The sequence below is a fragment of the Pholis gunnellus genome (genome assembly GCF_910591455.1).
Source record: "Pholis gunnellus genome assembly, chromosome: 15".
Lineage (NCBI taxonomy): Eukaryota > Metazoa > Chordata > Actinopteri > Perciformes > Pholidae > Pholis > Pholis gunnellus.
In genome coordinates, this window is record NC_136542.1 from 2,619,758 (window position 1) to 2,636,139 (window position 16,382).

General features: G+C 44.2%; 1 protein-coding gene across 1 annotated transcript; it reads right to left on the reverse strand.

Annotated features, from left to right (window-relative positions):
* Positions 1–1,400: 1,400 nt before the first annotated feature.
* On the reverse strand, positions 1,401–14,512 carry nsd2 (nuclear receptor binding SET domain protein 2). The gene is made up of 22 exons (XM_079174654.1): positions 14,400–14,512; positions 12,370–13,010; positions 11,803–11,971; positions 11,519–11,685; positions 10,692–11,132; positions 10,071–10,290; positions 9,405–9,505; positions 9,090–9,201; positions 8,857–8,969; positions 8,520–8,609; positions 8,166–8,292; positions 7,736–7,936; positions 7,427–7,606; positions 6,309–6,465; positions 6,025–6,227; positions 5,786–5,889; positions 5,403–5,672; positions 5,200–5,316; positions 4,731–4,872; positions 4,506–4,612; positions 4,003–4,201; positions 1,401–3,667 (listed from the first exon to the last, which is right to left on the reverse strand). Exons 2-22 carry the CDS (start codon positions 12,979–12,981, stop codon positions 3,321–3,323), a joined length of 4,179 nt encoding a protein of 1,392 aa, XP_079030780.1. The 5' UTR covers positions 12,982–13,010; positions 14,400–14,512; the 3' UTR covers positions 1,401–3,320.
* Positions 14,513–16,382: the final 1,870 nt, after the last annotated feature.

Genomic DNA, 16,382 nt, shown 5'->3' on the forward strand with positions numbered 1-16,382 from the left:
ATTTGGGTTTCTGTTGGTCGGTTTCTTGAAGCTCGTGTGCATTTTATAGAACGAACAATAAAGAAAATAATCTGCAGATGAATAATATAGTTACAGACTTTTCTAGTTTACAGCACCTTTGAGAGATATAAACGTGTTTTTCTGCGAATCCCGTTATTTTTACAAAAGAAGCAAACGTTCTTATAAGTAGCTGAACAAAAAGCTTTTCCTAAATAAAAACTATCGGATAGAAAAAGAAACGATCACAATATATTTTAAACATTTCAGAGCATGAAAAGGTGTTTATTCATCTACGGTACGTTTTTATCAAAATAAAATAAAACCTGCAGAAATACCAATTAATACTATATAATTAATACGTTATACTATGACTAATGACAAACTTCACCACGACTTGTTGACATTTTATACTTTAACTTTTTATGACAAACATTCTTTTTTTTGTACGTACTGGACACTAAACTTTAATGACATTCTGTACTATGGCCATTATATGATAAACTACATGTTATCCATACTGTAGTATGTTGCATAATGGAATGGTAAACGTCTAAAAGGTCGTAGTATAGTATGTTGGAAAAAAAGTACTAAAAGTCAGTAAAGTATGTCAAAATAAGTTGTAGCTTAGTGTGTACTAAGTACACGCTTAGTACTTATTTGACTTTTTACATCAAACTATGCTGTGACTTCTTATGAACTCTGCACCAGGAGGTCGGGGACTGTTGATCTTTAGAGAGCCGGCTCCATCATTGCACCCCGGACAACGCTGCACCTGAAAGCAGGTCAGAGCGGAGGACTCCAGCGGGCCGAGAGGAGGAGTCTGTGTTTACGTCATGATGCTTGTTTGTTTTCCTGATGTTGAATTTTTTATGTTAAGATCTCTGCCATCATATCTCCCAGGGAATTGTTTTTGATAATGCTGTTTACATTCTTTATGATAAAAATAATTTAAAATATGCACGACAGCAATACACTGTTTTGTTTGTCAGTATAGTATCTCGAAAAAGGTAAAGTCATAGTGTAGCATGTCGAAAAAAGTCATCATATAGAATGTCGAAAATAGTCAGAAAAGTCAAGTCAGTTTAGTACGACGAAAAAAGTCACTGGAATGTCTGACACACTAAATAGAATGGAACCATAATTCATTGCAACAGTCACCTGTGTGTACCCCGCCATGTCAAAATGGCCGATAGACATTACTCCACTGTGTCTTTACAGAGCAAATGGTTGTTTGTTGCTGTATTTAAACGCCTCGATTATCATATTTTAGCGCCTATAAAATCTCTCAAACAAATTTTTTTTTAAAGGCTTCAACGCTGAAGTCACGGCAGCTTTGCTATAAAGTGATATTAAAGCGGTTTAACAAGAAGTAAATATAAACAAATCTCATGTTTGTTCACTTTTTATTGCACGATTCAACAGATGTGAGATCCTGCAGAAAGGTTTTTCAGCACTGAATCAAGAAAAAAACAAAAAAAAACACATCAGAGAAACTATGATATTTACAATAGATGCATCACTATTACCACTTATACATTATGTACATATTAGTCTCTGGTTTTTACTATGACAGTAGTGACAGAATGAAACCCCTACTCACACACACACACACACACACACACACACAACACGTCAGCTCTACAGGGAATTACAGTGCTTACAAAAATAACTGGCTGCACGACATTCACTCAACACAAGTCACGGTTAGGACACGAACAGTCAAAAACACTCGCACGAGACTCGCTGCACCTCTGGACACGTCCCATTCACGCGCACTGCGGGAAACGAAAACAACACAAATGAAAAAAGGTGCAGATATATAAACGGCCTCCCGGTGACGTCTGGACAACTCAAATGTAGGTTTTTGGAGACGTTTTAGAGGAAGAAAAAGCACGGACAGTGGCTTCAAAATAAAATGGATTCTAAGATGAAAACAGTCCAGATGTTTTTTTATGAACGTCTGATATGAAATTGAACATTAAGCGACCACGAAAAAGACTCACTGCTGACAAACTGAATGTTTGCTTAACGCAGATTTAAATATGAAAGTTGGAACAATGATCACAGTAAAGAGGGAGAGTTTGTGTTTTTCTCAACATGCATCTGAACCGGGTTCAAAGCTCCCACTACGGTGGCCCTTTGAGGACAAATAAGACTTAAGTTTCTAGCTCCAGTCGGATGGACTTTGGGCTCAACTCTTTAAAAAAAAAAAAAAATGTGCCGATTGTTTCAGTCGTTATTCTGACTTGGACGATGCAAATGGTGTTTATGAAAAGCGGGTAATTATGGACAAAACGGTGCAGCATCAGCGAGACACGTCGAGTGCAGCCGGAGCTCACAGATCACCGCGAGGTTCAAGTTAAAAACGGACTGAAGTGTTCCACCAACAAGACGCTGCCAGCCCGAGTTAAAGTAGTGAACAACAAGCTGTTTGAGACGATGAGGTCCGTCTTCTAAAACCTCAGCATGATTTTTTTTTTTATCATCAACAAAAAGCCTTCAACGTGTGAATCATCTGTTCATCTTTGTCCCTCAGATTTCTGATACTTCAGTGGAAAAAACAGTTAAAAAAAAAAGGGCCAGGATTCAAAACTCAACTTAAAAAAACCGTTCCACGCGTTCCTTCATGTGTCTGGTTCAGCACCGAGCACCACAGACCCAGAAACCTCCCAGTAGTGTTCTCATGTCACACGCGACAGGCAGCCTGATAAACAGTGTCCTGATACCAAACCAAAGAGAAATCATTTCAATCTAAACAGCAAAACTGAGCTAAAACAACAACAACAGCTTGTAAAATAGCAAACAAATGTCTAGTTAAACGTAACCTACGGCTACAAAACAGAAGAGGCCTATCCATAGTGTTTTGATATTAAATCTGACATATATATACTATATATAAAAATAAAAACATTTGGCAACCTGTTTGATGTCTTACACTAGTCCAGTAATCATAGTTTAGGTCTTTGATATACACATATATAGATATAAACCTCTGTTGAGTGACGTTAGCTGCTGCTCAGTTTGATTTAAAGCTGCTTCTGTAGAGATCAACCGGTTACTTTTGTTAATCTACAAATCACACATAAAAAAAAAGGACAACAATTAAACAGGCAGTTTGGTTGGTGGAAGAGTGAGAGTAGGAATCCAGTGCAAACAAGAGAAAAATAAATGTTTTAACAAATGAAAATGGTTTGAGCGGCTGAGCCGGAGGAGAGAGAAGCGTTCCCTGATGATGAAGGTGTTCAGTGCCTTGGTTGTTGTTACGACGCGGGCTTTAGATTTGTTCACCAACGTGGAAGCAGGCGTCAGAGAGTCTAGCTTTAGGCCTCTGCTGCTTTCCTCTTGGAGCGTTTCGTTTTCGCCTCGGCTCCCTCGGCCTTCCTGGAGCCTTTGGGTGGACGGCTGCCGGCGGCGGCGGCGGGGGTCGGGGTGGGGGCGGGGGTGGTCGTCTTCGTCGTGGCGTTGGTCTGAGAGGTGACACCCGGGTCCTGGTTGTTGGTTCCCTCCAGCTCCTCGTGCTCCAGACAGCACAGCTGTCCCGTGGGGGGCCAGGAGCGCAGCGCCCCCTCCTGGTGAGCCTTGCAGAAGGAGTTGGGGCAGAGCTGGCAGAACGCCTCGGAGTTCTTCCCGCAGACGTCACAGTGGTGCCAGGGGCAGTCCCAGCGGCCTGCAGGGAGCGAGGACAGAGGAGACAGAGGACACCAAGGACACGAAGGACACCAAGTTTAGAATACGTCACGATGACAGAAAGAAAGCTCGGAAAAATTAATCTTTACACATTCAAATTCAAGAGAATGTAATCTAAAAGTTATACTCCTTGTGTGTACAGAGATATATCGTGGCGTTGTGTTAATAGGAAAAAACGTGACTTATATGTATTTGTGCTCTGTTTGTTATTGATAAGCGATAAAACGTACAACAACAGTAACTTTGCGGACAAACCGGCTGCGCGCGGTGAACGCCGGCGGTTGTGTGAACCGTATTATTTCCGGTGTTTCTTACCGAAGGGTCTCTTGGTGAGGTTCAGGCAGGACAGGTGATACGCTTTGGTGCAGGTCTTCTTGCCACAGAGCACCAGCTGCCCTCCGTCTCCGCAGCGGAAACAATCGTCGTCGGACTTCTTCTTTCCCTCAAGTTTCCTCCGTTTATACTTTCTCTTCAACCGCTTGGCTTTGGGCTCGGCCGTCGGGCCGTTTGAGTTCTGCAGAGGAGACATTTGATCAATGACAATAAATGAAGCTCGATGTGCTGCATGTACAATTCCCCACATACCAGCTGTTCTGTAACAAGGTCATAACTTAACTTTTTAGCGAACCTACTTTCTCTGAACTTGAGCCTAAAAATACTCAACTCAAGTCTGTCAAACTGCTAGAAGCACCCGGACACGACCTCTGACCCAAAAACATACCGATGACCAAATACACAAGTTGTATTAATGTCCCAAAAGCAGCACAGCTGGTGTTCAGGTAACTGAAGTAAGGCACCGCTGTGATTATGAAGCTCACCTTCGGTCGATCGCCTAGAAAGCCGCTGCAGTTTGGAGCATCGCAGCGACAGACGGTCTTCTCGTTCCCGAGGCAGTCGAGGTTGTAATTGAAGGTCAGCTCCGTCCCTGAAACACACAAAACAACATATTTTGGCGTCAAAGATAAAAGTGTCCCGTCGGACTGTTGTAACTGTATTCTTGTGTAGACGAAGCCCTCGTCGGTCTGGCTTCTGACCCGTCTCACCTTCTGGGATGTCGCGGACGGCGAACAGTCCGACCCGCGTGTCTCCGTTCACCGTCCACTTCTGCGTGTCGCAGTTGGGCTGACAGCTGTGGTTCATGAAGCGAGAGTAGTTTCCCTTCGGACCGGCGTCGATGATCCGGTCCTTAAAACCCACGAAGAGGAAGTGCCTCCAAGTTAGTTTAGAGCTTTTACAAATTTGCAGATTAGTTTCTAACATTGTCATTCTATAATTCAACAGATGTATTTAGAGGATTCAGTGATTCTGAGGATGCATTTGTAGTATTGACTCCTGTAACGCTACAGCTGCTCATCATGTAACATTCCCAATGCAATACCATTGTGTTGCTCTAGCTCCCAGTGGAAATGGTGCTGCTGAGGAGTAAACAGCACCCCGACACACAGAGGAGCAAATTAAACTAAACTAAACAAAACAACAACAAGGACTTCCAGCGTCCACGTGGTCACCGACCTTGTCGATGGTGAGCATGTAGAAATCAGTGATGTTGTTCTCGTGGGCGTACTTGATCCTCGCCCGGCACTCTTCCTCGTCTATCAGCTCTCCGATGTACTCGTTCACAAACTCGCCCTGTTTGAGAAACAAACCAGCGACGTGTTAGAAATGTCCGATAGCTGCTGCTGCTGCTGCTGCAGGGCAGTGAATCTTCTCCTCACCTTCTTGATGTCCCGGAGGGAGATCAGGCCCCAGCCCTTGCCGGGCGTCTTGATGATCTTGGTCTCCGGGTAGAGGCGTTTGGTGAAGTCCTGGTTGCAGCAGCGCTCCCCGCTGGGACACACCTGAGGGTGGCACTCGTACTGCAGCATGCGGTTCAGACACTCCGACTCAAACCCGCACGGCCTCTCGTCCGCCGGCTTACAGTTACACTTCGGGATCTCGGACACGTCGGCGGTGTAGACCTGAACCTTACCGATGGGTTTGTTCACCTGAAAGGAGGGACGAGAACCATCATGAAACATTAGTTACAGATGATAACTTTCATCTACTCTGGAGGGTAGAACGAGACAAAAGCAAAGGTGCCGACGTTTAGACTTCACACCTTGATGAACTTGTACGGCGGTGGCTTCCGGCTGTTCTCTTGTGCTTCCTTGGCCTCGCGTTTTATTTTGATCTCCTTGAATCGAGCTTCAGCCTCCAGCAGAGCTGAGGAAACAAGACGGTGTCGAGGCTCATTACATTTCATCTGTGGAAACATTCAGCTTAACCCGGTGCTCAACAGTGGAGGGAATAACGTAACAAGTGCAAAACTACTCAAGGTCAGTGTTTCTAGATCTTCACCGTTCTTGAAGACTTTGCCGATGCCGGTCCTCTGGTGCTTGCTGCCGCGGTCTCCCTCCATGTAGGGAAACACTCGGCCCTGGTGAGTCCAGAAGTAGTCCTTGGAGCCGAAGAAGAAGACGGGGAACTCTCCGATCTCGTGGCGAAGGTGCTGGATGTTGGTGGGGATGCTTCTGGGGTGTTGGATCTCTGCAGGCCACCATCTGGGGAGGACAGGAAGAGGTGTGAGTCCAGGTCACAGCAGAGAACAACACGGTACTGAACCAGGGATCTGCGTCTCTGACCTGTATGTTCCCAGTTTGACCCATATAATGTCTCTGTATTTGGGTTTCTTTCCGGCCCGGCAGTCGTTGCAGAACCAGCTCCCATCAGGCATAGCGATGTTCAGGCAGTCGGGGTGAAAAGCTGCAGGACAAGACTCGCAGCACAGCAGCTGTCCTCCTGCAACACGGGACAAAACGGAGACGTTCAGATACAAGTCAGAAACATTAGAGCCCCAATTTACAGTCGAGTCATCAGTGCGAGGGTGATCAAACTATAAACCTCAGACTAGCATACAAAAACACTGCTACGCACCCACTCATTACTTATTTTTATCTCAAAATCCAATAAACTTTTCTTTCTGTCAAACGAAATATGAAGTTTGCTCACGTAAGCTCGTACCGACCAGTTTTAGTCAATAATATCACAACATCGTTTATTAATAAACCGGCAACTTTGAGAGACGAGAGAGGAGTGTGTGAAGCGAACCACAACGCAGTCCTCTGTAGCTCCGGATTTATAGGTCCGATCAAAGAAGAAGTCTACAGCAGCTAAAGACACTCTTACTTTAGTTTCACTGGGACTTTAAACTCTACGACCGGCCTTCTTTCTGGATTTTAGTGTAATTTTACACAAACTCAGAAAATAACACATTTACGTTTAAAGCCGTCTCCGCAAAGCCCAAAACTGACGCTCAGGACCGGCTGGAGTTCATTCTTTCCTCTGATTTTCCTTAATTGTTGAGCCAAAAATGATACGAATCATATTGAGACTGGACGCTCACTTTTCCATTCTCCATTGAGCGATTACATCATATTAAAGCAGTCTCCTGCCACTTCGCCTGAAATAAATAAAACAGCTAATATAATACGAAATAACAACAAACAAAAAAATCACTGTTTCATAAACATTCAGAAAATAAAGAGTAGCCGAAACACCAAAGCTGTTTACCAATCACGTGGACAAAAAAAGATTGTCAACAGCCAATCAAAGACCTAAACTACTAGAACCAACGACAGGTACGATTTACCTGCGTCGTTTTTTAGGTTTTAAAAGTGCCGATTGGCTAACTGGACCAAACAATATCAACAGACGTCGACTGTAACCGCTCTTTGGTGATGCAACAGGAGACGAGGCGAACCTTTGGAGCAGACGAAGCACCAGCTGACGTTGACGTGACTGTGGTGGCTGTAGCCCTTCTTGGCGTTGAAGTGGTTGGTGCAGATGATGGCGGTGTTGGTGATCATCTCGCTGCCCGCCGCCACACACAGGTCAGCGACGTGGTACGCAACGGGGCAGCGCAGGCAACGCATCAACCTCCCTGAACGGAGAGAAGAGACACCGGATCAGACAAGACGCACACACCGCGAGGAGTACGACTGAAAGAAAACGTCTGCTGCTGTAACACTAAACGTAACGGCGTCTCGACAGTAGAATAAAAGAGCCCCACCTTTGGTGGACTTCTGCTTGGTGTGGCAGCCGTAGTGGCAGCTCAGGCAGGCGTGCAGCGGGCAGCGGAAGCCCTTGTTGTCGAACACGGTGAGCGGGTTGAGGCGGATGCACGCCTCGTGGTAGAACTTGCCGCAGTGCGGGACGTGGCAGCGCCGCACGGCGCCGTCCGGCTGCTTACAAGTGAAACACGAGTGAATTCCTGAGAGGAGAAACGGGAATAATATAGAGGAGGGAAATGTTTAACAGCAATCATTACAAACATTACTTCTATCATCACGAAAACCTTACAGAACTACAACCAAGTCTCAGTCCTCCAAGGCACTGTTCTTGACAGTTAACGAGCAGTTAACGAGCGTCAGCTATTGGTCAGAAAAAGACAATAAAATGAGTTCAATCGATGTTTTCTGGACAAAGTGTGAGCTCCTCACCGGTGCTGCACTCCTGACACAGCAGCTTCTCGTCAGGTTTGAATGACAGACCGAGACACTGGAGGTGAAACATCCCATAACACTGTCCTTCACAGGGCACCAGGTCCTCCCCAGCCTGCTCACACGTCTGTAGGGGAAGAAAATAAATAAATAAATAGAGATTTCAAAACACAAGAAGTGATCGAGACATTTCAGTGCATGTAAACAAAATAAAAGAACATTAAAGCTGAAAGATGATTAGACAAGGACTAGTGGGATTCAGCATGTTTGTGTAAAAACACTTTGCATTTAGAAACAAAGGGAAGCAGCATTTTCCCCAATAAATGTCCTACATTTGAATAAAGAGTCTGTTACCTGGCAGACAAACTCTTTCTTCCGTTCGCCCTTTTTCGTCCCGTCTAAGCTGTCGCTCGGAGAATCGGGACGTCCTTCACTTCCAGAGCCCTGCAGCAAACAACACGTCAAATAAATGAGACAACGCTGCTTCATAACAATTAGAATTTAACAGCCATAAATTCAACAATCAAACGTCTCAAAGATTAAGCTTGAAGACAGTTTGTACCACTGGTAATAAAGAACAGAATCCAACGTGCGCTGGCAGGCTGTCGTTTTAAATGATTGTTGGAGCTCTTTAAACCGTCTCTAGGTTTATGAGCACATCTCGTGCTCATCTGGGGTTATTACCGCTCACCTCGGGATCAGGACACGGCGTGACCCGCCGTCTCTTTGCCTTGGAGGGCGTGACCTCAGTCTCTCCATCCTGCTTCCTTTTCCTCCTACGCTTTGGTTTCTCTGTGTCTTCTTCTGTGGAGACAAAGTGTTTGATAATGACAACGAAGCACTGCGGAGCCGTAACATAAAGAGACGTTGTGGAGTCAAACAGCAGAGGTTTGTGCATCAACACAGGTGAACAGGACGGTTTACCGGTGAGGGGCGCTTTAGACGCGGCCGGTCTCTTCTTGGCTTCTGTCACGTCTTTGACGGTTTTCTTTCTTCTTCTTCTCTGCTTTTTGTCCGTTCCTTCCGAGGTCGAGTCCTGGGAAGGTTTCAGATAAACAACACAATCAACACTTTATAACAAAGTGCTTAATATGCATTTTAGTATTGATGTTTAGTAGTAAAACATCTTGCCGCAGCATTTTAAACATAGCTTTTTGCTAGATGAGTCTCCACAGTGAGGCCCTTCTCAATGTCAGCGTTTTGATTGTGTGATAACGTTGCACCAGAGGGGAACCTCACCAGTTTGTCTGCAGCGTTGCTTGTTTTACGGCTCTTTTTAGGCAGCTGAACCGTGTCTGCCGTCGCGTCTGCCGGCGTCCTCTTCTTTCGCTGCCTCTTCACTAAAAACAAACGGTAAAAAAGGTCAAACTTCCTGATTTAGACGTTTATCTCGGCCGTTAATGGTTAGAACACAACGTGCTTTTAAGAGTGCCTCAAAGATTAATTTAAAGCTTTCTCCCACCACGTGACAAGTAGGCTGAAGAAAATAAAATAAATTGAAAAAAGAGATTCTCTTTTGCTGCAACTACGTCAACAAAAAGCTCTTTATATATTACAACGGAGGAGTATTAGTTAGTTATTGGTTTCCTGTGCTTTGTAAATAGTCGGGGAATAAGCACCCAACGGTCATTAAAATGTGATTATCTGTGCACGACTTCGGTGTTATTTGACAACATTAAAAACCAACACACAGCACTTTGGATACATTCAAGGACAAAGTATTTACACAAACGTACCGTCTTTATACAACAAGGAGAGAGAATTCTTAACTATCACATGAAGTGATAAATTACACCGCTTCACTGTTTTACTAGCCACATGTGGCATTAAGCAGCAGACTCCACCGCTCTGGTAAACACACCAGCCAGGCCCAGATTTAACACACGGTTTCAACTTTCAACCAACCTGGAGCCGAAGCTGGAAGCGAGACCGGCTCCGTTATATTGTCTGTCGAGGAAACCGGCTTTGATTTCCTTTTCTTCTCGGGGTCAGAAGAGTTGTCCGTTGCAGACGTTTTCCTTCTCCTCACAGTCTTCGTGGGACACTGAGCCTGTCTGGGTCTCCTCTTCTTCCTCTGAGGTACGACCGTTTCAGTTTGTGGATCTGGTGCACAAGTGGTGGGATCCTATAAAACAAACAAACGTATCAGAAGACATCCTCGTACGGAGGCAAAAACGTTCTTAGGCCAAAAGATGAGCATAAAATCAGGGTTCCACGGCTGTTTCCATTCCAAAATGCTCTTTGTATTTTACTTAACATTGAACGGTTAAAATATTAGTTGTGGGTTAATTTGAATTTAAACCTGAAGCCTATTCTTCACAGCAGCAGCAGCTATAACGTGGGTCAACGATGAGACGTACTCGTGTGTTTGTTATACTGAACTGAAACGCTGTTTACTTTTCCAAACTTTTAAGTCCAATATTTATCATTTCATACGTTTCTCTGCTCTCCAAACAGGTGTCTGCCAGTCTGCATGAAAAAAAAACACAAGCTGATGAAACATTTTAGCGAGTTGTCCGAACGAACCTGTGAGGCCGGCGGCGGATGAAGCATTTCTTTGGAAGAAACTTTGCCTTTCAACTGCGCTTTTGACCGGACATTATTTAGAAGGCCTTTGCCCCTTCTTCGATATTCTCCCGAGCCGAGTTTTGTTCCGGGTGCTTGTGTCTTTTTCTCTGTTGAAGTGCTGTCTTGGGACTGAGGGGCGGCTGTGGGGTCGTCGGCGGGGCCCGCCGGCAGCGAGGGGAGATCTGGGCCGACTCTAGACTCCGTGTCCTGGTCCATCTCGTTGCTCTGTGTTGGCCTCAACTTCTCCAGGATGCAGGGGTTCAGGTGAGGCCCGTCGTCGTCGTACAGAAAAGCGAAGTTTACCATGCGCTCATCCAGTGACATGATGAAGGCCTCCTTGGCCTGAATGACGCCCATGTTCCACTGAGCCTGGAGTTTACGGGGCACAGAGGGAGCCGTCTGCACGGCAAAGGGAGAAAATACCGAGGTTTTACTACAAGATACAAAGTCGTAATGTTTAATCGTTGTATTCAACTGGGGAACACATGTTGCTACCAAGAGAACGCCATGAACAAACACTGGATTTTACACGATGGGCAATATTTAAAAACAAAATTACACACGTGATCAGCAGCATGTGACAGCTGTGCAGGAGAGGACTTGATAACAAATGTATCCGTTTTAAAAATGATGCATTTGGGATGCAACTGTCTAGAAACGAGAGAACTTTTAAGGAAGTGCAATGTTTTGGTGTTGCAACACTTCTGAGCCAAAGTCTTTCTAAACATCAGCAGACCACATCCTCAACAGGCAGGGACTCCACACAGCAGGAGAAGCCAATTTACCTTCTTGTGTATGACGCGAGAGGCTGGCTGTTTGTTGCCCTGGCTCAGCTCCTGGTACTGATCCTCCCCGGTGAAGGACACCATGTTCTTCTCAAAGATGTAGCCTCTCTCTGGGGCGTCTCCAAAATACTGCACATGGTAAAGGGAGCCCAACCTACTGTTGACTGCTAAAAACAGAAACAAGAAAACACAATAAAATGAATAATGGTATAAAAACACCGACTCCTTGACTTCAACGCATCACTTAATGCAAAGGGATGCAGGTGGTAGAGACTGTTACTCGCCTTTCTGTTTCGGTTTGATGTGATTGTTAAATTCGGGGTCTGTGGTCACCATGCAAGGCCACCAGGGGTACCCCGACACCTTGGTCCACACCAAGTCACCAACAGAAAAACTGATCAGCACAGGGGACGCCACTGTGTCCTCCTCCGTCAGCTGTGGGATGAGATCAGGCTGGAGAAGAGAAGGAATAGTGAGTAAATAAATAGATCAATAGAACACCCGGTCCTTCCTAAAATCAACCATGTCCCCACACACATATGCTCCTCTACCAGTATTTTACAATAATTCACATGCATTACATGGAGTCTCTGCAGCTGTCCATTTAAGTTTAACGATGTAATATCTCTTAGAAAACATTCACTGTGTATTCAGCTGGAGGCCTGGTGCTGTTTGTTCAAATTTACATGTGTGGTCCTTTTGTCTGAATACCATCTGTCAGCTTAACTGTAGCACATTATTGGGTTCTTGTTAATCGTTTATATATATATTTGCCACAGACAAACAGAAGTTCTCGCTTAGAAAAATATGGATCCTTTGTTTCTTAAAAAAAGTAGGAATAAAAGAAAAACCTCATCAGCTGCTCGGGTTCCATCTCCAGCATCGGTGCAGTCAAGTGGCTCCACGGGAACGGCAGCAGAACCGAGGTTTGGTTTGTGAGGAGGACCCCCCCTCCTTTTCTTCAGGTCCTGCCTCTTCTCCGGTGCAGATATAGGATCTTCGGTGGCCGTGGACAAACTGGTCCCATTGGCACAGCATGGCTCAAACAGCGGCTGCTTCGCCACCTGGGGTATCGTCGCTTTCAGTTCATGTTCAGTATGAGGAGTGCAATTGTGCTGATGGGTGCCATTCGTAGCAGGGGCTTCGGCACCTTTAAACATGGGTGGCTCTGGAGCACAGAGCTTAGGCAGCGTGTCTTGGTCCCCATTCAGCACCCGGGACGTGAGGTCTTTGAGCCTCTCGTGGCTGTGGTTGTTATGACTGTGACCGGCCATCTTCTGAAGGACACCGTCTTGTAGTGTGGCGGCCAGCTGGGCGGCAGCTTTGTCCATTATTAGCAGAGCAGGGTCACCGCTCATGTCCCCCCCACCCTTCCGTACACCGAGGGACTCCGGTGGCTGCTTCATGCTGATCGGGTTGGCTGGTTCGGGCATCGAAGGCAGGGAGCTACCTTTGCTGTCCATCCCATTTAACCCCCTCCAGGCTCACCGAGCTACAGCACAGACACAGAAACTTCTTATTCCACAGGTTCCATCAGACAACATCAACACAGCATGCAATACACGTTTTTGCTGCTGTTTGTAAAATGGCATTCTGGGGATATGAATCCTGGGAGCATAACGTTACACATTCTACAAAATGGCACTCACTCACTTGCCCCAGCGGAGCATGAACAGTGAGCTTTGGAGGCGACAGAGAAAACTGCACCTGTCACGGAATGTTCTAGCCACGAAGCTTTGGATGCTTTAAATAACAAAGTCGAGTGTCTCGATCCACCAAAAGTCTGAAGCAACAATACCTCTGTATACTAAAAGAATACAAGTGCCTCAATTAAATACAGACACGTACTCTAATCACAACTAATGTGAACGAGATCAAGTCAAATCTTGATTTAATCCCATGCATGCGAACAAAAACCACGGGTGGAAACCTCTTACCGAGACAATTTTAAGTGTGCTTTCTCCTGCAGAAAGGATTAGTTAGCTGCAGTCTGTGTGCAAAGCGGTACGGAGAATACAGGAGGCTGTGCTGCAAAAGCAAGCTCCACCGCATGCAGCGAATGTCCAATGAGTGGGTGGCTAAGTGTGCTGCGTAAAAGCCGCGGAAATGGAAGCAGCTGACAAGTCGGAGTAATGCTATTGGGGTGCGAATAAGAACCACTTCAGTTAAAAAGCTTAACATGTTACATTGGCTATTTTGTGGCCAAATCAATCACACAACTGTAACACTGCTGTTTGTTTGTTTGTGTGGTTAAATCTTTGCACTACTATTTAGTTAGTTAATTGAATATTATTCTATTTCATTGTATATATTGTGCTTTTTGTATATCTAATATTTGTACTCTGTTCGTATTGTATATATTGTGCATTTTATATTTAATATTACCATTTATTACGTACAATCGTATCTATGTCATTGCTACAGTCAGCCATTACGTCGCACTCCACCAAATAGTCTAAGTCGCTTTGGGGTGGCGGCTTGGACTATTTGCTGGATAGTTGCCGATAGTTATTTTACACTACCCGATAAAAACAAAACACGTGACTAAATAAATAAACGCATGTGCGTAACAGCTTGATGATTGTTGCAGTAATGTGTTAAAAGTGTTGTGCTGTTGTTATCGCTGATTTATACTTCATTTGTAGGCGCCATGACAGCTCGTTTAATAAAAAAAAAAGAAAAGCTAACCATGCTAGCTAGCCAAAGCTAACCAGTCAAGCTAAACTACCGTTAGCACGGTCAGCTAGCTTGCTAGCTAGCTTACGTTAGCAGGTCCTTTCCAGCTAGCTAGCAGGTATTCTCTCGCTAAAATGGTTGGTCGCGCCGGCTAAATATCCTCCGGGATGACAATATCATGAAAGACCGTGTCATCTGTAGTTACCTGTTGGGTCTCCTCTCGGTCGTTAAAGTGGAAATATGTCCGTATTCATCCTGTAAAAAGCGAAGGATTTCATTCAAGCCGAATCAAAAGCTTGCGGGAAACTCAAACTCTGCGGCCAACCAGCGCGAAAAATACTCACTTCCGATTGGTCGAGAGCTTCAGAGAGGCTCCAACCGGTCCTTTCAAAAAACCCACAAGTACTAGACATCCTGATCCACACTCCAAGCCGGTAGGTGGCGCTAATGCGCCAATTAATTGTTTGCCAACCGCCAATAAACCTCAAAGAAGAAGAAGAAGGAAACAACCAACCGTAGGAAGTAGCTGACCTCTGACCTCGGTGTCTCCCGTCTGTTTTTACATCATTTTACATAGTTAGTGCTCACAACTTACAGACTTTTTTTTTTCTTAAAACAAAAATGTAAACGAGCTGTGACTACTGATATATGTCAAACGTATTTATATTTATATTTATATTCATATTTATTTATTTATTTATTCATATTTATTTATATTTATATTTAAAGGTTTAATGTGTATGCTTTGTTTCTCTGGTCTTTAATGTCATTGTTTTTATATTTTTCTTGTTTATTTGTATTATTACATTGAGAGCAATGTGAAAACCTGAGTCAAATTCTAAGTATACGTACATATACATGTTAAATAAAGCTGATTCTGATTCTGATTAACGCTTAAACCATATTTTCCCTTCAACTACATCAGTAAAAGTTTGATGAAATGATTATTATATCAGTATGCCACCGTCAAATACATGTCCACTTCATAACATTAATACATAAAGTAGGCTGGTACAGTACAGTGAGTACATGATGTATTTACATTAAAAACGGTTAACGTCTAACTATAACCTAACCTACCCTAAACCACAAGTCATTCCAAGCAGTCTCATGTTAGGCAACAAAGTTGTTACAGTTGATCAGATGAGACAGTGACGACTCTGAATCTGGGATCTTGATAATGCAATATCTATACAATAGTAGTGGTTGTATATTTCACATTCTTGTGTATTCCTCTGGAGGGTATGATGACACTGGTCATATTAAACCAGAGGCCTAATGTAAGTTGAGGTCCTATAATTACATCTTAATCTAAAGATCAGTGTCAGCATTGATCTAAAGTAAATTCAATGCATATAACACAGTGAATTACACTGAAGTATCGTGAAGTACAGTAAATTCAAGCTGCAGCGCCACCAGAGGAAGCTAAAGGGAGTGAGACCAGAAACCATCTGAAATAATATCAGCCACTTCCTGCATACGTGTGCCTTTCAAAGTAAAAGCCACCATCCCCGATACAATATTACTGCTCTGAATGACAAATAAAAAGGTGGTTGGAGACCCATTTTTATGCACAGTTCCTTTATCTATTTAAGGAAGTCTTAAGTATTGTTTGGCCTCTCGGGTACACTGCAATCACAGTTGGAAGCTGCCTCCTGCCGGCACACTAGGTTTCAGTGTTGGTGTCCACAGCCTTATCTGTTGGCCGATGAGGAGCTCCACCAGCTCAGTTGGGTTTCGGGGGCCTCAGTCATGGTAATGAGGAAGGGGCGAATAGTGATGGCTTTAGTTTGCGCATACTGTACCATTGTTAAGTCTATTTAAGCGTTGCCCCAGTGTATTTACCCCCTCACCCAACATCATGTTTGCTGGAGCAGTAAGTGGATCAAAGCTGAATTAAATTGAATATTTATGGTCATCTTTAGGCTGTACAATCTAGATGGGAATTAAAACTAGAATTGATCAGAAAAAACACAAAAATAGCTACATGTTACTTGAGTTTGAGTTAATAAAAGGATAATATTTTTGGTTGACTTATAGTCTTTCACTGAAAAGACTGGATTATTCTTATGTTAAACTCCCATATATGTTACTAAATACATCTACAAAGTAGAGTTATATGACCAATCAACACAGCGGATAGATGCTTGACACACACTGAGGTTACCCACAAAATACATTCACATAA